This window comes from Aythya ferina, assembly GCF_964211825.1.
Source record: "Aythya ferina genome assembly, chromosome: 1".
NCBI classification, from domain to species: Eukaryota; Metazoa; Chordata; class Aves; order Anseriformes; family Anatidae; genus Aythya; species Aythya ferina.
In genome coordinates this window covers 110525204-110551557 of record NC_140296.1, presented here as the reverse complement: position 1 = coordinate 110551557, position 26354 = coordinate 110525204, and the positions used below count along the sequence as shown (strand labels likewise).

Below are 26354 nucleotides of genomic sequence, written 5' to 3'. Positions count from 1 at the left end.
GTGCATGCAGTGAACTTCGCAACCGTGACTACATCCATATGTACCTGTTAGGATTGCTGCTGCGAGGCTTAAGGGGTACAAGGGGACATGTTTTCAGGACTAGAGTTTGGTGAAGGATCAGTAGTTTAACCAGCATGACAGAAGTAGACTGGTAAGGCAGAGAGAGCTAATCAGTTTTCTGAATTTGACGTTAAGAAACATGTTTTGGTATACAGAAGAGATGCTTTTCAGTGAAGGAAAAGAATTTCAGAAAAAATGTATTTGAGTGCTGGCCAGAGGAGGAGGTAGAACAGAATGATCACAAACAGGTGGCAAGAACAAACAGGCATAGAGGGTATTGTAAACACAAAAAAGTCCTGTTTTGTTTGGGCAGCCGCTGCTCAGTCATGTTTGTGGCTGCAGCCTCACTTGCAATTTGGAAGACAGGATAACTTCAGCATGGCTGGGACCAAGTGTCCCCCAGGCACCTCGCAGCTGCAGCTCTGCAAAGGTATCTCACTTGTACCAGAGCTCAGGTAATTGCAGTTGAAGCATAAACGTTCTCACCAAGCCTCATCAGGTGGCTCCTGTCTCATTCCTATCAGGCAACACCCTCCCTCCTGTGAAGCATTACGGAATTAATGGCAAAGTCCAACCCCAAATCCCATCTGGTAATCATTCCCAGGCGCGAACACAGTGCGCACTTCCTGCTGGTGGGAGCAAACAACCTCACCCAACCCAAGGCGTGCTCCAGGCTGAGGTGTCCTGGGGACACCGGAATAAAGCCTACGCCAGCCATTTGCTGCTGGAGGAGCTGCTCAAAACCGTGCACGGGCTCTGGAGGCTCCCTGCACAGCAACTGTAATGCGGGCCTAGCTCTGCCAAAGCACGGCAAACCAGGTGGCCTGAAGGGAGCCTGGGAAGACAACAGCAGGACACACACATGGAGGGTGACGATTTTGCAGCTAATAACCATCCTGGCTTGTATCAGGAGTAGTGTAACCAACAAGACCAGGGAGGTGATTGTCCTCCTGTACTCAGCTCTGGTGAGGCTGCACCTTGAGTGCTGTGTTCAGCTTTGGGCCCCTCGCTACAAGAAGGACATGGAGGCCCTGGAGTGTGTCCAGAGAAGGGCTACGAAGCTGGTGAAGGGCCTGGAACACAAGTCCTGTGAGGAGTGGCTGAGGGCACTGGGGTTGTTTGGTCTGGAGGAGGCTCAGGGGAGACCTTATTGCTCTCTACAGCTACCTTCTTGCATATAACTAGTGACAGGACTAGAGGAAATGGCCTCAAGTTGTGCCAGGGGAGGTTCAGGTTGGAAATGAGGAGACATTTCTACTCAGAAAGAGCAGTCAGGTGTTCGGACAGGTTGCCCAGGGAGGTGGTGGAGTCACCGTCCCTAGGGGTGTTCCAGGAGAGGCTGGACGTGGTGCTTAGGGACATGGGTTAGCGGGTGATGCTGGTGGCAGGGGATGGTTGGACCAGGTGACCTTGGAGGGCTTTTCCAGCCTTATTGATCCTATGATTCTACAATATGGCAAGGAGATTGAAACTCCCCAAGTTTCCTGAGCCTTTTGCTTTCACGGGAGATCAGGAACTCAACCCCCCCGGACAAACCAACACGGGAAGGCTGCGGTGCTGCGGCAGGGGCGGGCAGGGGGCACCTCCTGCCCTGCCCACACCTCTCGCGGTGCAGGCAGCGGGCACTGCCTGCGGGGACGGGGCGGGCTGGGCGCCATGTCGGCCGGGCCAGGCCCAGCGGCCGGGGGGGCGGCGGGGCTCGGCGGCGGCTCTGCCGGGCCCCGCGTGCTCGGAGGCCGGGCGGCGGCGGCCGGGCCGGGCCGGGCGGGAGGCTCCGGCTCCGCCCCGCTCGGGGCTCCGGGGGCCGTCCCCGCTCCGCCGCCCCCCCGCTACCTGCGGGCAGGGGCGGGCGCTGGGGAAAGTTTGTCTCCGTGGTTGGCTGCGCGGCGCGGCGCGGCCGGTTCGGGGCGGGCGGGCGGCTCCGTGCGCTCGGCGGGGCAGCGGGCGGCGAGCCGGGCGGCGGGGAGCGCTGCCGCCGGTCCCCGGGCCAGGGAGGCGAGCAGGAGGCGTGCGGCATGGGGCAGCGCGGGGACAGGGCGCCCTGCCTCCCCCTCCTCCTCCTGCTGCTGCTGCTGCTGCTCGGTGAGCGCGGGGGGCCGCAGGTAGCGGGGGAGGGCAGGGCCCGCGGACCCCTGCGCCGGGGCCGTGCCCCAAACTTTGGGGCGGGGGCTCCCCGGGGACCCCCCGGGGCATGGGGGGGGGGCCGGGACCCGCTGGCGCAGGTGCTGGGCGCTGGCTCCTTCCCGCGGGGTGGGCGATGGCTGGCTGGCTGGTTGGTGGCTTTTTTATGATTTTTTTTTAATTCATCGTTTTAACATTTTGGGGTCCCGGTGAGTTGGGGCGGGCAGGGGAGGTGGGAGCCGGGCTCCCCAGGTCCGGGGGCAAGGAGCGGGGTGCCCCCCGCCCCGCCCGGCACCGCCTGCCTTCAGACAAAACGCTGCCCGCCCGCCTGGGCTGCGCTCCTGCTTGGGACACGGCAGCGCCCGTGACGCCTTGTCTCAACTCCGCCAGGGCGCCGTCCTCGCCGGGTCTGCAGAGCGGGCAGCCGCGGCTGGCAGTCGGGCCTCCCAAATCTGGGCTCGCCCCCGGCTGGGTCCCGGGGCGCTCAGGCTGGGCGAGAGGTGCCCGCTCTGCTTTCCCCGACTTGCAGCCGGGGCTGGCTGCCTCGTTTCTCTTCGGGTGTCGGCACCGTGCCGGCTGGGGAAGCGGCGGAGAACCGCCGAGGACACCTTTAGCCTCTTTGGTTAGGAAACAGAGAGGGAATAAAAATTTTTTCGAGAGAGTGGTTTAGTAGGACAAGCAGAAGACCAGGACTCTCGGATAAAGTGCTCGGGATCACCCAGCAAAAAGTAAATTTATTAAGGGTGGTGTGCAACAGGGAAGTTTTTCTTTGTTTTTCCTCCTTAATTCCAGACAAAATAATTCCCATAACTTAAAACGTGCATGCACAGGTATCGATCCACCATTTGCAACGTGTTTTGTCTGTATGGTCTGTCCTTTTTTTTAATTGCAGTCGTGCTGTTAAAATTGAAAGTGCTTTTGTGTGCAGGAAAAAAATACCCTGAACTTTTCGGAATGACTTGTCTGGTGTGTTGCGGTGTGACTGTCTCCTGATACAATTTGTAGCTTCTCTGAGCTATTCCAAATGTTGCGAGAAGGCTGTGTGAGAGGTTGGGGAGGTGCTGCTCCTCTCACTCTGGGTGGGAAAAGTGTGCTTCTGCAAACGTGTGTTTTCCAGGAGCTCTTTAATAGAGGAGACGGGCTGTTGTTTCTTTCTTTTAATTAATGTGCTGCAAGTGTTGATGAATTTCTGTATAACCAAGGTGAAGGGAAGGAGTTGAAGCATGAAAAAGTTCATCCCTTGCGTGTACTTAGGCTTGATTGTTTCGTTCAGATCTTTATGGAATAACCCAGCAAATGGCTGAAGTATTTGGCCATGACAAATAGGAATGTTTTCTCATCCTTTCTCCTGGATCCAGTACCACTGTTGTTATCTGTTAGTGCCAGTGTTGGTAAGGAGATGGTGGATCCTGAATTAAAGGCTTGATCTAGTCTGTCTGCTTCCCTCTGGTGTGGTTAGATTCTGAGGACAGAGGGCAGCACGAGGGAGTTTTGCACTGCCATTCCCTCTTTTATGTGTGATTTCATTCTGCAGTCAGCCTGCCTAATCAACCTGTGAAACACTCTGGAAACCAAAACATCCTTCCTAGGACAACACTTTAAAAAAAACCAAACCCACAGGTATCTAGCAGTTACTAGGCCTCAGACTGTAGCGTCTGAGAGTGAGCCTTGCAGCCTCTGGGTTTTATTTTTTTTCCTGTTCTTGTTTGAGATTTAAGGTAAGGTTTTCAGTGTAACTGATCAAAAGCTCATTTTTGTGTACATGCTGTGGGACAGGAGGAGAGCAGGCGCTCACTAGATCCTGAGGGAATACCACTGATGCTGGGTTTCCCAGGGGTGACCTTTTTCTTACTGTCACTTAGACCTGGGTGACACACGCTGTCTGCTGTGATGGTAGCCAGTGCCAGCATGCCAGATCCCCAGACGCCTTGTGTGCACATAAATATGTTATTTCCTACAACTTGCACCTGGAATTCTGTAGTGTTTGTTTTTCTTTTCCTCAGGAGCTACAGCAGCAAGTCATTTGAATCAAGCTTTAGCTCAGGCTCTGTGTTAGAAAGCTTATGGCAATTAGTGTAAGTTATTGCGATCATGAACTTAAAGGAAAAGCACGCTTTAATCTTTTCCTGGGTTTGCACCTAAAGCATGAGAAAATGGGTGAGCCATAAGGTTTAGGGCGGGGAAGTGGTGCATGGACGAGCGCCCACGCACCTTTCAAGGTGTGTTGCAGGGAATTTGCTTCCTTTCCCTGCTGGTGTCTGCTCACCTGCTGGCAAGCTCAGCGCTGGTGGCCTTTGCTCTCCTTCTGCTGGAAGGAGGTGGACTCGTGCCCACACTACTACTCAGAGGGGGAGCAGGCGGTGAGGCCTGCATACCTCTGCTGTAGCTTTAGCGGTGGTTAAAAAGCATATGCTGAACACTGGAGCTGGGTTGGTGGGGCACTGGAAGGCAGGTGTTGTTTCTGAGGAGGAAGCATTTCCCATGTGTTTTTGCCATGCTGATGTATTTTCTTAGAGTGTAGGCTGTGGGAGTACGTGGAAATCAGAGGAAAAGCAGTACAGCAAGTGTTTTTACCCTTGCACCCTGTGCTCCTTCAGGTCAGCAGATGATAGCTTGGTCACCTCTTTCTGGCTCTTGTGCATCTTTTGAGGTCCAGAACTACTTTTCAGTAGCACAGGTGCTTTTTCTGAAATTTCTTCATCCCTGTTTTCCAGATTTCTCAATTGCTACGTTTCAACACTGCAACAGCTTGCTCTCTTTAGGTAGCCTCTGTTGTATTTGGCTCTAATCCCTGAATCGAAGTGTAAGCCTGCCCGAACAAGATTTGAACTAAGCAGTAGGGGTCACTTAAAAATGCAGCCACATGCTCGATTAGGGGGGATTGTAGGTTTAAAAAAAAAAATAAAATACATATATGTAGATAAATCCACCTCTATATACAAACAAACATTTGGGGACATCTGAGATTTCAGCTTTCATGTTTGATAAACTGATGGGTTTTATGTGGTGGTGGTGTGTTTTGTTTTTTTTTTTCCTAGTTGCCACAGTCCTTTTCAAACACCTGCAAAACTGATCTGTGTGTCTTCTTAATGGAGAAAAAGTTGCATATCTAAGTGAGATACTTTTCGAAACTAAATGTTACGATTGTCTCTTTTAGATGCCTTTCACTGATACATTTTTGTGTGAAGTCCTGTGTTTTAGGAGGAAGAGTAATGGACACCTTATCTGAAGGTGTGAAGCCTTCCTGATATGTATAGAAATTAATCACGTATAGAATTATATTAATTATTTATAATATAATTAATGAATATAATTACATTAATTATATTAATCATGTATAGAATTTCACTAGGAAAGTTAAATTGTAAAGGACTTGAGGAAAACATTACTAATATCAATTGGGTCAAAGTAAGGGTTATGTCGGTGTCTGTCAAGGTCTCTGAGTTTTGAAGGCAGGACATTAGATGAATTATGAAGTGAGGGTGTCTGTTATAACATGAAAAAGGTATTTTTCTTTGCATTTTGCTTTTGACTTTTCCTGGAGAGGTTACCTACAAGGCCTAGCAGTCCTGCTTTTTTAGAAGATCTGCAGTAGTAAATAATAAAGCCTGATGTGTAAGATACCTGTAATGTTTGTTATGGATACTGATGTTTCACTCTGTGCCCAAGAATAATAACTCAGGCTGAGGGAGTTGGCGTTGTTCAGGGTGGAGAAGAGAAGTCTCTGGGGAGACCTTACAGTGGCCTGCCAGTACCTCAAGGTGGCCCACAGGAAAGCTGGGGAGGGACTCCCTGTCAGGGGGTGTGGTGACAGGACAAGGGGGAATGGCTTTAATGAAAACAAGTAGATTTAGATTAGATACAAGGTAGAAATTCTTTATTCTGAGGGTGGAGAGGCACTGTCACAGGTTGCCCCAGAGAAGCTGTGGGTGCCCCATCCCTGGAGGCGCTCAAGGCCAGGCTGGATGGGGCTTTGGGCAGCCTGGGCTGGTGGGAGGTGTCCCTGCCCATGGCAGCGGGACAGGAACTAGATGGTCCTTAAGGTCCCTTCCAACCCAAGGCATTCTGTGATTCTACAAGTAAGCCATTTCCTGCACAACCCTCATTCCTAACCCAAAGAAGGTGTACACCAAAACTGAATTAAAGAAGAAAGGGAGAGACTGTCACTCCCTTTCTTGTTTGGGTGTTGATATTTCTTGCCTTAAAGAAGGAATGAGTTTGTTTCAAGATACCGAGTTCTCCAATTGTCCTTTTTTTTTTTTTTTTTTTTTTTTGTAAGTTGATTGTTAAGAAAATCTCAAATTGTAGCTTTCTTCCAAGGCTTGAATACCTGCTGAAAAGTGCTCTAAAATAATTAGATGAATGTTTAAAACATCTTATGCATTAGGTTTTATAGGGGGCAAAGGTATAAAAATAGATAATCAGTTTCAAAAAAATTGTGTTTGAGATAGGATGATCTGAAAAATAGCTTTTCAGATGCCAAAAGCCGTGAATCTTATCTTTCTAGATCATCCGTGTATCTAAAACAGGATTCAAGAACTTAACTTGAACTTACAGAACTTAACTCAAAATACTGAGATACTTCTTTTTTTTTATCAGAATCTGGCTTATTTGTAGACATGAGAGTTTGCAGATTTGAAAAACAGCTGATTTCATCTAACTAAAGTCCGAGACAAAAAAAGGGATGGTCTGTTTTTTTCCTCTGTAGTTGGAAGAGGTTTCAGAACTGGGTTACCACTGGAAACAGTCACAAACTTTAGCTACGGCATTACAGCTAGGCTTATGAGTGAGCTTAGAAGGTAGGACTAGTCCTGCTAAATATCTTGACCGAGTCTTCTAATGTTATAAAGCTGTATGGGAATGCTAGGAAATGTGAATTGATGTAATTGTCCTGGGGACTGCTCGAAACTTGTGCAAGTGTTGCAGTAGGTGCTTTTCATTACGCTGTTGGGTGAGGCACATTGGAGGGAAAGCCTTATATGACTGGGTCTCAAGGAACAGCCCTGAGAACGATGTGTTGGTGCTTTTTTTTTTTTTTTTTTTGTATGCAGCGATGGCAAAATTGCGCTGCAGAAATATGAAGAAGAGCTGAAGCAAGCTGAAATAGCGAACTGCTGATAATCTCTACGGCCAGATGGCATTTGCATGGATGCTGTAAAGGAACTGAACTGTTAGCCAAGCTATGGGAAGAATAAGTCAGTAAATAAATAAGAGACCAAGTTGTGAGCAGTGTTTTACTCCTTTAAAAAAGGATTTGAGGATGGTTTTTGGAATTAATTGACTTGTGAACTTCAGGAATGAGAACTAATTAAAGACTGGAGCTCACAGGCAAGCTGTCACAGCTGCTGATAGACAGGGCTGCCAGCAATGCCTGTAGTACGTCTGCTTGCTACTTTTTGTTACGAGGGCCATCTCTTAAATTGTTTATTACTCTGCATGGCTTCATGCATTCAAGCTGAAATTTTTAGGGTTGGGTGTATACCCCACATTGGCTTTCCCCCCCCGCCCAAAAAACAAACAAACAAACAAAAAAGCTCAAACGTTTCCAAGCATTACACTTTGGGAGTGGGGAAGGCAGGAAGAAGCAGCTTTGTTATTATTATTATTTTTTTTTTTTCCCACATGTTCTAGCCAATTCCCTCTCCTCAGTCTCGAGCAAATAATAATATTGCAGCTGCTAAGCTGAGAACTTGTAGCACCTCAGTGCTTTAGAGCAAGGGCTGGAAATTTGGCTGGAGTTAACTTTGCACCAAGAATGTGGCTTTTGCTGTTCTTATGAAAAATGTCCAAATTTGGCCACATTATAAGGCTTGGAAAAGTATCCGTTTCTAAAGGCTCGTTAGGGAATTAGTCTCAGGTCCCTCGAGGAAGCACTCTGTCATTTTTTTTTTTGAGGTGTCAGAGGATTACAGCTGGAATTGGGGGCAGGGAAGTGGAAGCTGCCTTTTTATTCCAGTTTCAGAGTTCTGTAAATGTGTTGTGAAGGTTTTTTCTTTTTTTTTTTCTTTTTCTTTTTTTTTCCTCCTTCTGCCAAATTGGCCAGTATTGGAACAACGTGCTGCTGGTCTGTGTGGATCACTGATCATATCTGCTTGTGAGAGCCTGCTGCTTACAGCAGACACAGTATATATCATCTTTCTTATATATGGCCTTAAAAAAAAAATCAATGTAAACTTTATGTGTGGTTTTCAACTTCTGTTCTCTGGCTTCAGTTCTTCTCTCAGGCTTTTTCCCAGGTGTCCCCCTTTGTCCTTTACTTCATGCTGGCTGTAAACCAGTTCCTGCTGCTGCTATAGTTTCTCTCGAAAAAGTAAAGAACTTATAGTACTCTTCCTGTTTAATAAGCTTGATCCGTCTGGGCTTGCCTCTCTGCCGACTTTCCTATAGATGTGGTTCAGCTATGCTGCTTAATGCTTGCTTCGTGATTGTGATTTGCATGCTTTCATGCTTTTTGGGTCACTCTTTTCTTGCCATATCAGTATCTATTAAAAAGAGGTTGGTGGAACCATTGCTGGGGTCGGGATGGTTAGCAAGAGTCTGCTTCTGACAAAAGCTAGCTCTGCTTAGGTTTGTCAGCCTTAAGAAGAATAATTGCCAATGTAAAGGACTTTGTTTCCGTGCGTGTTCCACTGTTAGCTCCAACTGCAGAGATTTAGCGTCGTGTTTCAGTCTTTGATGCAATGTGGCTGTGGGGAATCTTTGAGCGGGCTGTAACAGCATTGTTCTCCTACACGCATTAAAATGATTGTTGCAAGAGAGGCATCCGCAGGGACCTCTGCCAGCTTCTTATTGATGTGTTCGGTTTCATCTATTGACACACTACCCTTCATTATTACACAGTGAATCCTGTGGCAGTGGAATTTGCTATTAAATCTGCCCTGCAAAAGAGAATTGGCAGTAGCTGCTTTAAAAGCAGCGTGACCCCTGTGTTTGCAAAGAATAGCTTCTAAATATGAAACAGATGCTGAACTAACACAGGATGCTTCCTAAATTTTCAGGGTACCAAACATAATCGTTGAGAGAAAAAGTCAGAATTGACACAATGGGTGAATAAATCATTAGGTTCCAGTACTTTTTTTTTTATATATTTTTTCTCACAGTAATGTATGTTTAATCAGTACATGCATTTTTTTGCTCTTGAACATAGTGAGTAATACTGAGGTAGAAAATAGGCAATTACTTGTTAGTGGAAACTGTTGGAATACACGGTGAGGTGTTGGTCTTCTGTGCTAGATGGTGGGAAAGGTGGTGGTGTCTTCCCTTGTCTTTTACCATAGCCACTACCTATTTTGTGCATTCAGAGCACTGCCCATAAGATGCACCCAGAAGTTACAGCCTCCGCCTTTTCCCAAAAGAAGTGGCATGTTCTTCAGAAGCCCGGTGGCATCCTGTGTTTCGGGAGGTGCTGTCAGTGGATGAAGTTTGTGCCTATGTAAAGAGCCTGTGTGTTGTGTGTAGAGTGTGCTTGTTTATATTCAGTTCGTATGGAGATCTAAATGAATGCAGAGTAATAAGCCTATTGCATCAACCTCGTTTCCCTTTGATCTCATGGCTGGGTTCTAGGCAAGGCCTGCTGTGCCTTTTGGCTTAGAGAGCCTGAATGCCTGGAGCAGGCTTCATCAGTGAGAAAACAAAAAGCGTGACAGCTTATCGCAGGCAAAATCACCCTGCGGTCCTCTGCAGCGGGGAGGTGGCAAGGTAAGCCTGGGTCCTGCATTTCTGTCACAAAGCAGGGTTGAATGGGCATTAAAGCTATTGACTGAGCTCTGTATTGATAGGCACCTGTCAATAGCTGCCAAACTGCTGACAGCCCTGGGTTTGTTAGGTCATTCATTTAAAAAAAAAAAAAAAAAAAAAAGAGAGAGAGTAAATAACAGCACTCAATTGGCATAGAACACAGAACTGTGTCTGTTGTTAGGAGTTGGAGTAAGGAAGGCTAGGAGAGAGTACTGGAGTAGGACATGCTCCAGAGAGAACGAGCAGTGGGAGAATGGCTTGCTTAACATGGGAGAATGAGTTAAAGGTGTGTCTGCTGCCTGGGGCGGTGCTGCTGGGGCAGTTATCCACAGAAAACAGCCTTGGTAGAAGTCAACAAGTTTCTCAAAGCTCTGCAAATAAATCTTGAAATACCCTAGCTTTCTGAGCAAAGTTTTCTGCTGACCGCTGGCAGGTAAATGGCATAGCTAATTTTCAGCTCCTGCAGAACTTAAAACAAGGAGTGAAGTGGGATGGGTGCAACTGCAGGGTGTGTGGTGGTGTCTGGACTGATTTTTGGTGCCCACCTTTTGAGTCCGAAAGGGAGGCTTGAGGGGGAGGCTGTGGTACTGTGAGCAGAGTCACTGGGTGGGGGTGTCTTTCCAAAGCAGCAGGACAGAGGGGACTTCTGAGGGTCCCCTTGTTCCCACTCATGGCCAGAGGGCACAGGGAATGTGCCTGTCACAGAACTTGTCTTCCTGGTAAAAGCATAGGGATCAACTAGATAAGCCAAAGCTACTTGGAAAGAAGCTATTAAGGGTCATTTAAAAGATATTTTTGCAACCTTTTTGGTGTGAGCTGGCAGTTTTTGCTTTGTATGCATTTAGAGAGATTGTTCTCCCTGCCTGAAGCCATAGAGAGACACTTTGTTTTTCATGCTAAGTCTGGTAACCTACAGACCAATGCAGGGCACTCTCCTGGACAAGGTATTTCCATACCCGGGCTTTGTAAGGTGGGTCCTTCCCTTGCATTAATGATTCCTATCTAGAACGAGAAACCAGTCCCTGTACAAGGCTTTCCTGGAACAAGTATATGCCATCAGAGTAATTTGCTGGCTTCTCTTTCTTCTGTATTTTCTTCTTGCATCACACTTCTGGTATTGGTGCATTGGGGTGGGAACTTGCTTTGCATCTGTGTGCTTGGCCAAAGTCCAGCGTGAGTTCTGTTCTCGTACAAGTGACAATCTGGGGGCAGAGTTGCCTTGTTGCTGTAGGATCTCGCTTGCAGTCGAAAGCAGGACTTTGGTCAAGTGCCTGTCATAAGTAAACAGCCAGTCCTTGGGATTAAAGCCCCGCGACCGAGGTTTCCTCCTCAGAGGGAGCCTCTCACGTAAGACCTTCTGTGCCTGGCACTTGGCCTGAAATGCGTTCAGAGAAGCAGTTTGTGAGGGAAATGATCAGTAATCGAGTCACAGGGTGTGCTTTGAAGAAGAGCAGGTTGTGCACGGGGGTGGGAACCTATCTGGAGGTTTTGGTAGGTGTAGGAGGCAGTGGCCCAAGCTGCAGGTTCTGTGAGTGGCATAGTGATGAAAAGCTTTGCTACCACTTCATGATTTTTTAATTTTATTTTATAATCTTGGTCTGATGGCTTAAGGTCTCTTTTGAGCTTGTTTGCATGGGAGGGGAGGTAAAGGGAAAAACAGCAGCTGAGGTACTTGAGTGTGAGAAGGGAACATGGGCTTCTAGAAGGTCTAGCAATGAGACCTGCTGGACCTCCTTTGGACCTTCTCCTTAGGACTTGTGTGTGTTAAAAGCTGCTTGTAGGTTACTATTTCTTCCTACCTCCTTACTCAGGTGTCAGACTCTTATGTTGACGGGGATAATGTGGTGGACAACTTTAGGCTCGAAGCCTCGTGTTGATTGTCAGAGGACAAAGAAAACTACTATAGTACTCTGTGCCATGAATTAATGGTGGGGAACAACGAGTCTCGGGGAGTTTGGTAACATGAGGACAGCTTTCTGCTTTCACGTGTGTTGGTATGAACCTAGCCCAGTGGCTGCCCTGTGGTGGGCCTGTGTAAAATGGGGTTCTGGGTGAATGCATGTCTGCTGCCCTGAGTGAAATGGTGGCAGGTCCTGGGTGACACGCTAGTCAGCAAATTTGCTCCCTCACCAGCTCGGTACCCAGTTTCTGATGCCAAACAGCCAGATGTGTTGGCTGACACTTGCACACGGAGGCTGCTGAGGGGACATTTGCCCTGCTCTTGCCTCTTTTGTCTGAGTGGGCAAGAGAAGACCTTTGGCCTGAAAGTTACTGAGTGCTTCTCGTTGCTATTTAACATCACTGCTTCCCTCTGCACCTCTCTGTAAATGGCTGTTTTTATATGTGTTATAAATATGAAAGGCTCATATATTGACAACTGTTTTGTGTACATATAGCCAAGGAGATTTTTTTAACTCATGGTAATTAATGCCCTATCTTTAAGACCTTCCTGGAGTCCCGGGTTCACGCCACCAGATTATGACAGAAAATGACCTGATAATTGCTCTGATCTGTTCAACAAGACCCCTAAATCCCTCACAAGCTGATTCATCTACCATTTTTGTAGTAATTTAATATAAAATTTGGTCCTGAGAGTTAAATTTACCCTTATGCTACTTAAAAACAGGTCTGTAGTACTCTTTGAGAGGCAGCAGTGTGTATGGTAAGTTGTGCTGAGCATAGCCCAATTCCACTTTGTCTGTAATGTATTCAGTTGATTTAAACTTGCTTGTTTTGGACACTTTAAAGATGTACAAGATGGAGCAAATATGGCTACCTGTGCTTTTGTTCTGCATCCTTTGTTGCACCTTTTGGAGGTGCTGGTTCATACATTCGGAGTAGTTTGGATGGGTGGTGGGAGCTTGAAGCAGGAGACTGAGAGCGTCTCCTAGCTAGCGTGTCTGTGCAGAGGTTGTTCTCCTTTCTGTCCGAAAAGATGGCATGCCTGCTTTGTATTGGAATAGATAAAAGGCGGTGAATGCCCACTGAGAAACTCGAACAGAACTCATTTAGTGAGAGCTGTGCTTATCTGGCGGTACGTACTGCTGGCATTTTCAGGAGAATGGAATCTCTCTTGCCCTCTTTCAGAACATCTATTTCTGCACATGAAGTCATCTTTTGCCTGCCTTTTCTTTCCTCCATTCAAATCTATTATTTCTGCCTAAGCAGTCTTCTCAGCAGCATCAGAAGCATGAATGCCAGCAAGGATTTTGTCAGGTCATTTTGGGTACTTTGTTCTGCGGGAGGATCGCTATGGGTAGAAGCACTGGAGTGTATACTTGTGGCAGGGACAGCCATGGGAGGCCGGGGGACTTTGCAGAGCCCGTTGATGGGGGATGATGGCAAATATATAACTGTGCATGTGAAATTGTACGGAAGGTCCTCACTGTGTCTGTGTCAGAACGGGGACTGGTGTGCCATCCCTTCCAGCTCTACCAGCTGGCCTAATGAAGGGTTTCTAAAGAACACTGCCTTAGACTGCTGTGGTTACATAAATACTGCTACTAGATTATACAGTTACTCTGTGACTCGAAGTTATAATTCTGATTATGATTTCTGCCACACGCATGCTGAATTATGCATTGCATGGAAGCTGTCACAAGTTACAAGTAATAATAAAACTGCAGTTTAAAACCAAGTAAGCTCTAAAAATGAAATAGTTGGATGAACACTCTTTGAATTTATGGTGCTAGTCATTTGGAAGCTCTGGTGTCCATTTCTGGATTTTTTCCCCCATGCTTGGCATATTTTAATTCTCAGTTTGCTCAGGTTTTTAATTTTTTATTTTTAGTATGTTGAGATAGAAGCTAATTGGAATCAATTAGTGTTTTCTTTCCTCTGTCCTTTCAGATTTCTGGCATTTAAGGAGGAAATGGGGACAAATATTTAACTGAGTGACATCGAGTCTTAGCAGCAGCTTGTGAAGTTAGGCTGAGAAAGCCTGTACTGTGCTTCTCCCCCTTTACAGGCAGAAATTAAAGAGCATCAAGTAAAACTTTTCCTGCAAGAAGTTTCCCATAAATACAGCCCTGACCCATGGTATTAGCCTGTCTTTGGTATCTGTAATGCCTGTACTTCGACAATATTCAGCAGTTGCATATTTCCACAAATATACATAAATGATGAAACTGCCCACAATAACGATGCTGTTTTTGTTACTGGCTTCCAGTATTGGTGTTCAGGGTTGGAGCTTTCACCTCCGCTATTGTTTCAGGCTCTCTACAGTTGATTTAGAGCCTTGGCTTACAATAGATCTGTTTTGGGTGGATTTCACTCCCAAGATCAAGCTAAAACCTGTGTAAATGTGTCTTCCATGTAGAAAATAGGGTTCTGATTATAATCTCAGTTGAGTTCTGCTTACAAGATGATTTTTTTTCAGTGATAATCAGTTGCCTGCCCATGCCTGTGACTTTTCCCTAGCAGTCAACTACGTACAAACCCTTTCTTAAAGAGCTTATCAGCGAGGAATAAGAAGTGTTTTTGATGATTTACAGCACCATGCCCAAGAGCTTTCTTTTTTCCAGAGATTTTGTAATGTGAATAATGTGATGTGAGTACAGCTTTATTAGAATTGTAAACTCCCATAATGATCAGAAGGGAAGAATACATCTGCCAGGCGGATTAATGAAGATGGTTCTTTTCATCAGTACAGAGATTTTTTTTTCAATAGGATCTCAGAGAATTCTGGGAGATCTTAGTGATTGTGCTAAGCAACTATAGATGATAGATAGGAAGTGAATTTCCTGCATTGACCTGCTAAAAGATGAAAGTACAGTAGTGTGAACAGGGCAGGCAGAAAATACAAATACCTTAAAGCTACCTAGGGAACATAATTACGAAAGTGTTAAACTGATTTCTTTTTTAAACATCTATTCTCTTCAGCAACGTGGATCTCCTTTTATGATAAAAGCAGAGCGCTGCTTTTCAGCCTAGGCATGAACTGGACGTCTGGTCTGTACTTTCTGTTAAGACTTTGTAGCTGTCCCTTGTCCGAGGCTTGCTTATGCCTTGTGAAAGGGACAAAGATCTTGAAATGATCTGTGTTTTGTCTGAGGAAAGGCGAAAGCTGAACTAGTAGCGTGCTTTGCACCCCACGTTTGGACTCTTGGTAGGGCTTAGGCTATAAAACTGCGAACAGTGGAAGCATTTGTGGGCTGCTCTTGCATTGCATTATGGCTGGCGCCCTTCTGCCTGGATTCTCTGAAACATCTTAATTTGATGTTGTGTGTTTTAACTGGCTGAAGCTCCTGGGAAATGCTCTTCAGATCGTTAATCTCTAAAAACCTGTTCTTATTTCTGAAAAATTTAGTGGGGAGGCAGGGAGTGAGGTGAGGCGGAAGTCGCGCGGTTAACTGGAGCTCCCTAAGTGCTGCTGTGCAGCTCTCCGCTAGCAGCAGGAGTGCCTGCTAGGAGCTTTGCTGGTTTCCTGCAACAGTAATAATTCTGGCTGCTGCCTAATAACAAACAAAATTTGTTATAGGGTAGTGCTGTTAACATGATCTATGGCTGCCATGCCAGCGAGAAAGCTAAAAGCAGTTCGTTTTGGGATGCTTTAAACTCAAGAGAGCAGGGTGTGGAAGTAGTATTTGACACTTTAAAGTACAAATTACGAACAGAGTAGAAATTAAAAGAGAAATACTTTTGGTGTATTTACATGCCAGTCTTTGTTATGGTCTTTTTAAATTGTTGTCTTGTTGATGCTAGACCTGGCAGAGCTGCAGAGCTGGGAGGAGGAGGATCCTTTGTTTCAAACCATAGGTTGAGAAGTCTGGCTGCATTAACACTTGGAAAGAGACGCAGGATGTGTGAAGGCGTAACTCCTTTTCTTTTGCCCGCTGGGGCTTAGATGCAACACTTTGACTTTCTCAAGTGATGCTATCCTTTTGAACACTATCATGAGGTATGAGAGCAAGGGGAATTTCCTGATATTGCACAGCGTTCAAGTGCTTTTCTTGCTTATTCCTTTTTTTGCTAATGTTTGTGAGAACAGGCAGATTGCTTGCAGCCTAAGTGACAAAAGAACACCTCTTGGGTATAGGTTGGTGTTGTACAGCTGCAGTTCACATTTCTGGTTTTCTTATGTATGGGTCAGTGTTCTGCGTTTGCATCCTGGAAGATATGTCAGTTCATATTGTCCTTGGTGCTAAGGCTGGGTGAACAGTTTGCCTTAACCTCACGTGGCTTCCAGGACATGTTCTGAAAAAGGATCAGGACTTGCTCAGCCCATTGGACAGTGGTGCTTCATGATCCCATTTACTGGGCTTAATCAAAGGTACTTCTGGGGAATGTTAGCCCTCCCTGTGTCTTGAGTACAGCTCTGTTACCAGAATGCCACTGGGGAGCCAGAGGGGCAGGTCAGAGAGATGAACGTTAGCTAAAATCTTGAAGATGCTTAAAAGATGCTACTGAGAATCTTTTCTCACTGTTTAAAAGTGTGGGCTGCTAATTCTAGTGTTTGTGGACACGTCTGCAGTTTTCCCGATGAATTTTAACACCCTTCAATTTCTAAATGGGTGTTGTACTTTCCACTTTCTGTTTGTATGCTGCTCTATATTGTATGCTGTTAGACAGCTGCTGCGCTTGCACCAGACATCATTTCTTTTCAGTCAGTGTTAAAATTACTCCTTTGTGTTAATACAGTGGCTGGTGTAAGACTTCTGAGACTTAGACCGCAATGTGCTGCTGCTGATGCAATGGTAATTTGGAACTTGCAATGTTGTCTTTAGTTCTTATGCCCTATACGTGTACTGGTTCAGGAGCCTGAAAATGTCTGGCATGCTCTCTGTTGGGGTGAAGCATGGCTGTGGAGTCTTTTGTGCTGCTGTAAAAGGCACTCTGGGTCATACCTGTTCTTCCCAGTGCAGCAAATGTGAGGATGCCCAGGGTGAAAGCAATCTGCTGTCTGTTGCCGCGTAAGCTGATTATAAGTGTTAGTTACTGAATAATTTCAGGACATCCAAGTTTCACCCAAATATTAGGAGCTACTTAATTTGTATGTAGGTTGTCTTATTAGGTAGTGTAACCCTGGAACAGCTCTGCAAGGAGACTGGAGCAGAAAAGAAACAAGCGGTTTCCCTCTGGGCTTCTCTCAAAAACTGTATTTTCTTCCTCCTGCTGCTTTAACATTGTGCTGGTTCTCTGCCCTTTCTCTCCCGTGTCATGCCCCAAAGGGTTCCCTCTCTTTTCATTTTCAGACTTACTTGAAAAAGCTGTGTTTGTTCTTTGTTTCTTTTTCTTGCCTTTCTTCTCACTCCTGGGCACAGTGGAACCACCAGTTTGGCTGCCACTGAGAAGCAAGCAGTGGAAAATGGCACTTCCTCCAATCCTCCAGAAGCTGGAGAGAGAGAAGGGTGACCACAAATGTCCATTTAGCCCCATATCTTGCTTCTGACAGTTGCCAAGACTGGATGCCTGGGGAAGAGTGAGCACATCCTCCCCATTACCATCCTCTCATGACCATCTCTAGCTTGGAGACCTTCTAAGTTAGAGGTGGTATCCTCACATTTAGCCTCGGATTTTTCCTCCAAAAGTCTGCTGACTCACAGGCATTGCATTTGACCTCTTGAGTTTCATTTTCTGAAGTGTGCTGGGTGAGGGTGCATATCAGCTGCTCTTTGTGTGTTAACTTTCCTCTTCTCTTTTATCACCTGTGATGTTGACCTTTCCTGTACGCAGCATGGCAGCGACAGCAGCAAAGTAAATACTTGTGAGATAAATTTCTTAATATGCTTCCTGTTATTCCAACTTTTAAGATGTGTATTTAGGCATGCTTATCTGAAAATTAGTGGCTTGTGGCTGAATGCCAACTGCTAAGACTTGAAGAAACAATATTTTGCAATGCAGTCTTTCATTATGTGGCTGCATGTGGATTTTCTCAAATGTCTCATGGTATAAAATTGTCCCTAAGCTTAAACGTGTGTGACATTCTGTAGTGGTATGTGCTACTGTGTATACAAGGGAGGCTATTCAGCATTGATTGCAGAGGAGAGTAGATACTATGGCAAATGCTGCAAGTTAGTCGAAGAAATAGCAGTGAAAACTCTCTGGCCTATAATCTAAAGGGAGAAGAGACTTTCAGTTTGTGATGGGGAACAGGGGACAACTGCTTGATTTCTTCAGGCAGGTACTGAATTGATGAACCTTGCTATTTTATTCCGCTCCTGGAGATAACAAAATACCTGTGCTGAATGCAGGGCAAGTTTTTCAGAGGTGAGAGGAGGTGGAGAGCTTCAGGCTGTGAGCTTGGAAACATTATGAAGAGACTTGGAAGGTTAATGTTAGGGTTAATGTTCAGGGTTTTTTGAAAACTGAGCCTTTGGATTTTTTGAACTAGCTAACATTGATCATCACAGTGGAGTGTTTTTTTTTTTTTTTCTAGAAGGGGCAAATACGAAGAGGTTGCTTCTCTCCAGGATGGGGTAAATGGGAGCAGAGTTGTACCAGGAGTAAGCCTTGCACAGGGTGGTTCATTTCTCTGCAGGTTTCTGAATCCCTCACACACTGCCCGCATGCCCGTACCTGCCCACCCATTCCAGCAAGCCTCTTCTCTTTGGCCGGCCTGGTTAGGATAAACAGCAGCCTCATACAATGTCATTTCCTTTCACTTGCGAGAACAGCTTTCTAGAGGTAGAGTACAGTTAAAAGACAGCTAATTACACAGCTAATTTGCCTTCAAGCTCTGGGAGGCAGTGAATGCCAGCAAATTTTCAACTCTTGCACACTTTTTTGGAGACTTTGGCCTTGGAATTTGTTGAGCAGGGATAAGGAGCGCTGCAGAGAGTGGGTGGATTCCATATCCCAGACATGTGTTGATGGCTTAACTCACATTTGTGATTTTGGGAAGAGTTCCCATCTCCACATTCAAGTTCTCAAAAGTTTAATATGAACAGTACCCTTTAGAAGGAGCCCTCAGGCTGCATCCTTGTTACCATTTTACATGGGATAAGGACTGAATTGCTGATGTGAATCTCCTCATAGCACATCTGCTGTGCTTCAGTTGCTCTTTTGGCTTATGGCACCAAATGCAGAGTGGTGCAAACCCCAAGCAGATGTGTAGTGTAGTTCTTGGGACCTCACCACTAACCTTCTACAGCCTTTTCTCCTTTGGGACCGGCTGCTGAAGCAGTTGTGCTGGTCTTGTGAGTTTAAAAATGATGCTTGCTTTTTAGTTGTTATTGAAGTAAATAGACTGTTGTGTGTTCCATCTACTGATCTAAATACATTATTTTCAGTTTTCAGGAGTCTTAATGCAAGCAACCTGATTGATTGGATGTTGTTTGTGAAGGCTTTTCCCATGTCTTTGGAACTGTATATGCTGGTATTTAAGAGTCTCTTTCAAATAATGAAGAGTGCTGTGGCATGTCTGTTTTAAAGCCAGCTGTTCTGCAGACCCATCTGGGGGTAATTTTATTTAATGTTCTGTGTGGGGTTACACATACCCTCTTAAAGACCTTGACCTGAATCCTTGCATGTCTTCTAGGTGTTGTTTATGCCTCTGGCCTCTTGTATTTTTTTTTTTATCTTGACCTCTTCCTTTCTCTTACCCCCTTCTAGACCCCTTGCGGTCTTATACTTTGCAAGATGGAGTCAATACCGTAATGAGAAATGTTTCTTCCTGAGGTGGGGTAACTTAATGTGTAATATTTTTAATGCTGGAGACCAGGCTAGCTGCCTTTTTTGGGACAAGGGAGTTTCTCATAGTCCCATAGCAAATAATAAAAGCTCAGCTGCAACAAGTACTGTAAATACCTTGCACTCCTGTTCTCAGTTACAGAATTAGTTATGCAAATCTTATATTAAAGAAGGAAGAGCCCTGGTGTGTCTTAAATCATACTTCGGATGTGTACGCATGCGTACGAGTGCCCCTTGTCTAGAAGGAAAATATCTGTGCTCCTAACGTGCAGGCTCCGTAGAGATTAGCATACTAAACAGTAGTGCTCCGCATGACCTGAAATTGGCTTTTGAGTGCTAATTGGATCTAGGAGTTGAGAGGAGGGGTTGGAAAACATTGCCCTCTGTTTTTTCCAGGTTACAGCCAAAAGTATAGATGCGATGGTGGTGCAGGTGACCACATGAAGGCCTCAGGGCCTCCCGAGCTATGGGGGCACCAATAGTTAGAGCTGTCCCCTATACATTTGCTCTTGTCTTCTTTGTCTAGTTCAACAGATCTCCCTGTCTTCATCTTTACGTGAAGAAACAGTGTGCTACAGTGAAATGGGTGCTGAGCTTGAACCCAGGAGTGCCTGATCTATTTCTAATGGCTCCTGTTGTACCACATGAGCGTGGTCTCGTTGGTTGGTCTGTCCAGGTGTATCTTCTGCAGCAAGACAGCTGGCCCATTCGGTGTGCATCTGCTGTGGGCATTTTTAATGTGGCTCTTGCTCGGAGGTTATTTATGTTGAAGACGGACTGTTAGGTAATTAAATTACAGATGAAGAGGATTACTCAGACACTGAGCTCCGTCCCTCCACTGGCTCCTGTGGCTGCAAATCAGCTACAAGTCAAGCGCGGAGCCAAGGCAGGCTGGTGCCATATGCTGCTGTGGCCAGCAGTTCCTGCTGCCCCGTCACCTCCTTGAATCTCTCACCACAGCAGATGCAAAGAGAGCAAAGCTGCCCTTGGGGATCCCAAAGCAATTGGAGACTTCAGGAGCCTGTCGTGGTGTTGGGATGTTCGGTGTTGTGGCTGCCGCCTCCTGTAGCCAGGCCTGGCTCCGGTTTTGCTGAGGTCTGCGTCTTGGCTTCTCTCATCCCATGGAATGCTTGCTGGGAAATTAGCTCTGTGTGCTGAGATGTGAAATGATCCTCAGCAAGGAGTTTTGGGGAAATAGCAGGTAAAATCAGTGTCTGGATTATGAGAGTGTGTGTGGCTCCTTAATCTCCTCTGTCAATCCACGTTAGACTTTGGTATAGGTGAAGTGCAGGGTTGAATTGAAGTGGACGAAGAGTGCCAACTTTGAGCAGGTAAAAAAGACAAACAGCTATTCTGTGGTAGTTTTTCTGTTTTTTGTTCTTAATAGAAATGAAAGGTAGAAGGCTTCATACTGGATTCAGCATTTCCTAGCATTTTGAGTGCTTTTGTGTATTGCCTAACATTAAAGGTAACTTTGAAAACAAATGATCACTCCATGCCAATAAAAATCTATACCTGCTGCTCTGGGAAGAAAAAGGAGTGATAATCATGGAAATTGTTTTGAGGAGAGAGGGAAGTTGGGAGTGTTCTACGGTTGCCTTTTTAAAATTAATATTTTGTGAAATTATAGATTTATGAAGCACGTGGATATTGCTGTATGTGCATCTCTTAAAAAGTCTTTTGACAAAAATACTTTTTCTTGGCTTTAAAGCTTTCCCATCACTGCTAGGTGCTATGCTCAGTTTAAAATGATGCTGCTTGAAAAATTTATTAGGTTCTACAGTTTAACACGAGCTTGCCTTGGATTTAGATTTTTTCTGTCTTATTTTGGGTTTTCACACTCTGTGTGATTTTACTTAATGCAGACTTAGGAACGATCTATTCTAGTCTAATTGTTTTCTCAAGTTAAATCCAAAGAAGGCTCAGTTCAATGCTAGAGGTGTGCTGCATTCCACACAGAGCAAAGAAAATGGCTGGTCTCTGCCCGGAGGAAATTACAGTGTAGAGCAAATGGATTTAGACTGCTCTGCTCCCTTCCAACTGCTTTGGAAGAGATCTGAGATAACAGATAAGTGCAAGTTAATGATGTTGCAGAACAGCACTGACTTTAATTCTGTATATTCCAGTTTGAGGAGTTTTTTTTACCTTTGATAAATGTATGTTTTTCTCTTGAGTTGGGATTAATATTGCATTTTTTCCTATGACCTTTCTCCCCACACACACAAAAAAAGTGGAGATATTTTTAAAATGGCATTTGTACAAATTGTCGCAGCCCAGCTTCCAACTGTGCCAACTCCTCAGCTTTGAGTCATGGGCTTTATTGCTTTGTCAACTTTTTTTCTTAAAATGTGACATGTTGAACCTGTCCTCTTGCCATACAAATTGCTTTGAGGTAGAACAAAAGAAAATCACCTGTCTGGTGAGGCAGTCTAAATGTCAGTTTTTAGAGTCCCTGGATGTTTTGGATGTCACCAGGTAACCTAAATGGGGTGCTCTGTCAGGGTAAGGTAAAAAATAAGTTCTGCGAGAGAATTTGGAGGAAAGTAAATGAAGATCATTAACAGGGGCAGGTCTTTCAGGTAAGAGCCAGGAAGCAGCATGTTGACTCTTGCATTTCATTGCTTTTTCTCTTTCTGTCCCACTTCGCCCCTAGCAGCATTTTGGAGACTTATCAAAAGTAGTTCTTTACATGTAGCCTTTTATCTTCAACTGTCAGTCAGTGGTAGAGAAAGGAAATAGAGATCATATGTGGTAGTTGTTTGACATCCAGAGGAATCTAAAACACAATCTTCAGTATTATCTCTGCCTGTTAGACATTTCTTCTGTTTGGACTGGAGGTGCCGCAGTTTTCTGCCCACCAAAGGGTACGCAGTTTAACAAGCTAGGCTTTTGTTTTGCATAGCTGGGGAAGGTTTATGTGGCTCCTTATTTCCCCTTTTTGTGGTTACCCAAAGTAACATCATGTTGAGCAGAAGGGATCAGGCCTGATTCCCTGTGTGTTCATCTGGCCTACTGTGATGGTGTGTCTTGCATTTCTGGAGTGTATTTAAAAAAAGAAAAAGGGGGAAAAAAACTGTTTTTGTTTTCTGCTGATCTCAGGTGGTTCTCGCTAGGCTCTGGCCGTAAGCAGTGATGGGAGAGAAATTTATTGGAGTGCTTTTCTCCACTGATGACAGGTAGAGCCTAGCTAGCTAGCTAAGGTGACAGGCATCTAACACAGCTGTGCTAAAGGACTTTTGGAAATGGGGAGATGCACCGTAGGATAACTGGGAGCTGAGCCCTAGTGAAAGCCTTGTGATTCACTCAGGGGCATTTGAAATCCCTTTTCTTGGAGGAGATGTGTGTGGGATGAATAGAGGAGACAGCAGTTCGTTACTGTGCTGCAAAAGATGTTGTTTAATCCTTTCATGTGAATCCCAGTCCACGTGGTATAGATGGAGTCCAACTGTGAAGGTACTTGCTTTTTCACCCAGGGCTGGAGATGTGGCTTTTCGGAGATATCTCAGATGGCACGGAGATTAGAGCAATCCAGCAGCCTTGCAGTTTGATAGCGTTTCTGAGGCTTCACTTAAGATGCAGTATGCGTTTCTTCATCCTGATAGAGATAATGGGTTTTAAGCAATTACACCCAGGCTAATTCCTTTTGATAAGAGCTCTGCATTATCTAAAAAAAGAATCCCAGCCGCCTGGGAAAGAACAATGTAAATGTCTCTCTCATGGACTCTTTCATTCGCTCTTCTCTGATAACTTCAGATGATGCACTGCACAGCTTTCAAGCCATAAAAACCTACCAGTCCTTTTTTAGGTAGAGTATATCAGGCAGGGAGGTAGAGCAGTACCGTTGCTTTGCAAGGGACAGAGCCCAGGCTGCTTCGAGTAATTCCAGACTAGTATATGGCAATTACCCCTTACATGTAAGGGATCGGCTTTGGTCTCTTTTAAAGGAGCCCCTTGTGATTCAGGCTGCCTGGTTGTAAGGGACAGGTTGCTTCTGCTGATTAGGATGATATAAATTTTGTAATTTTGAAGGAGTAGCAAGAGAGCTTTGTCTAGGGTAGGTCCCAACCCCTGTGTGTCTCTTTTGCACTGGAAAGAAGAGTGTGATTTTGGTGCACGTTATGCAGGGATGGTAAGAGATCTCGCTTATTTCTTTTTAAGACCAGTAAAGAAATTTCAATAATTAGCTGGATTTCTGGTGCTATAAAAAATAAAAATCCTTTTATTCTCCTTAATCTCTTTCTGTCTTTCTCTCTTCTACATAGGCAACGTAGGATAGAAAATTGAATTGATTGCATTTAAAAAAGGGCGCGGGGAAATTCCAAAGCAATGTGCTGTTTGTGTTAAGGTGCAACTTCTAGGAAAACAGTGTTATATATTAAAAAAGAATATGTATGTATGTAAAGGCATTGAAAGGTTTTCAGACATTGTAGACTTGCTTGTTAAAGCTCCTTTCTCTCTCCCCGATAGTCACACATGTCATTCTTGATGTGGAGCTGCCTGATAATTGAAGCTGGGAGGAGAGGCGGGGGGGAAGACTGGAGATAAGGATTGTAATCTCTCCTGCTGATATACTTTGGTTCTCCTTCCCTAGAAAAGAGCCTGTGACTGTGTGGCATGCTGCCTGTCTCTTTACCTGTCTGCTGGCTAGGAAAAGTTGCTCAGTGCCTTGGGGCAGGGGCCTGAACAGCTCTTTTCAGAGCAGAGGAAGAGGATTTGTGTGGACATGTCTCAGCAGTAGGAAAAAAAAAATGATGCCAAAATCAAATCCCTTTTTTCTTCCATGTTGTAAAATGCTTTCATGCGTCACAAACACTGTAGTTGAGCAGGGTGCTACAGAATTGGGAGATCAGGTGTTTTGCTCCAAATTGGAGGCGGAGAGCACAGCTTTTCGTGCTGAGGAATCTACTGCATGTCCTCTGGTGTGTCACAGGAATGGTTGTCCCTGCTCAACCCCCTCATTTGTATAGGGTTGCAGCAGAGTTGTACCTGGATTGAAAATAAATGGAGGAGTTGAGAGAGGGAAAATCGTTACCCCCGTTTGCATAGTTGGGTGCTGTATGTTTCCTGTCATAAACCGTTGTGAATTTGGAAGGGCTGCTCTATCTCCTTCCCAGACATGCTAACGGTTAGTTGGCAAACGAAACAACCTTTTGTTTGGAAAGCTCTTCTGAGATGCTTTGGGGATGAAAGGCATCAGCAAAGTTGTCGTTACATCTCCCCAGCTGCCTTGGGTGAGGAGCTGGACAGCATGTCCTTTCAGATGCAGAGCGCTCAGTCTGAGCCAATTTAGTCAGTCGTCAGTTCTCACTTTTTGGGCTTTAATTGACTTCCTACTGCATGTCACATTGCGTTTTCCTTTGGAGGGTGGATGTAGAGAGTCGACCTCCTTCTCCCGGCTGCTAAGAGAACATGGTTTTGTATTAGGTGGAGCTGTCTCATGTGGGCTGGGGGAAGCACCTCATGTAAGACAGTGCTGAAGCAGAAGTGTGTTCTTTGCAATAATAATACCCTCTCAGCCTTGTGGGTGACTTATCAGATTACTTCTCATCGTGTTCTTTCCCAAATGATATGTAGATACACAACCTGTGTGAAGATGAAGTTCCCAGGAGGCTTTCCTTATCTATGGTAATGTCCTTAATGTAAGAGGAAATCCTCACCAGCTCCTTTCTTGAGGAGTTGCTGCTGGTTAAGAGTTTAAACAGACCACTTGTTATGTAGGTCCTTCTTGATCTTGCTGCCTTGTTTTCTTGGTTATCCTAAAAATGACAGGTTGCTATTTAATGTACTTGGATTGACTTCACAACCGATCTACTCAGTCATCTGCTTCCTGTGCGCTCTCTTTGGAAATATTTCATGTCATGACAGCAATGAGATGGTGCATCTAAGTGATGGGGCAAATTAAACTAAGTACTTCATGCAGCGTCAGTAGGGAACAAACACTAGCTCAAAACTAACTCGGCTGAGTCTGGGATATCTTGCCTCTATGTTGTTGACATGGCAGTCCCCAGATTATTATTCTACCTTTAGACATACTTTGCCTGCGTTTCTGGTTGAGTATTTCATGTATTTCCGAGGGAGAATTCTCTAAACAAGCACTTGATGAACAGCCATAAAATCCCTGTGGTTGCCCTCCTACTTGGGTGTTTCTGGCCCAAAAGCACTGGTGTTGTCAGGTGGTCCTGTCACCTGCCTAGTGAGCCCAAGCAACAAGTCGCATCCTTTGTGTTTGCCTGCTGGCCTCCTTACAACCACTCCATTACCTTTTGCCTTGAAAAGTAGTTTCTTGCAATTTCATCTAGTGCTTGGGAGCTCTATAAATACAGTTTTGCATTGATGCAGTTCATCTTGTACTCGGATTTGATGTCCAGCATTGCAGTTTATGATACAGAGCCAATTACAGAGTCCTTACTAAGTACCCATCAATTTTTTTTCAGTATCACAGAGAGCACCAACCTAAACTGCTTATGTTCTGCTGAGTTTTGTCACTAGCATGTACTCTGTTCTGTCCCGATCCATCTGTTTCTACAGTTAAATAGTATTCAAGTGAATTCATTAAGAACATGTCACCTTATATTAACATTAAAACATATTAGGTGCCATGAAAAATCAATGTTCCCAATAAATTCACTGAGTGCGAATTTGAACTTTGATTGCTCTGGGAAGATGGAGGGAGGCGTATGTGAGTCTAACACAGGGCACTGCAAGAACAAAATATTTGCAGAAGCTCCCATTTATCTGCCAGAGCAACATGGATCTTGCTGTTGGCAAGATTGGTGTCTGCAGCTTGGTGCCTTCTGCTGCAGTTA

The 26354-nt window shown here is 45.2% G+C and overlaps 1 protein-coding gene across 5 annotated transcripts in view; it reads left to right on the top strand.

Moving 5' to 3' along the window:
• Positions 1–26354, top strand: part of PTGFRN (prostaglandin F2 receptor inhibitor) — a 103145-nt gene that overhangs the window by 35401 nt on the left and 41390 nt on the right. Inside the window, exon 1 of one of the 5 annotated variants that reach the window (XM_084507204.1) lies at positions 2011–2142. The exons of the other annotated variants lie outside the window; for them this stretch is intronic. Coding sequence (XP_084363330.1) covers positions 2076–2142 — 67 coding nt within the window. The 5' untranslated portion in view covers positions 2011–2075. Of the gene's footprint in view, positions 1–2010; positions 2143–26354 lie in introns of those variants that run through there. 5 annotated transcript variants of the gene reach the window in all.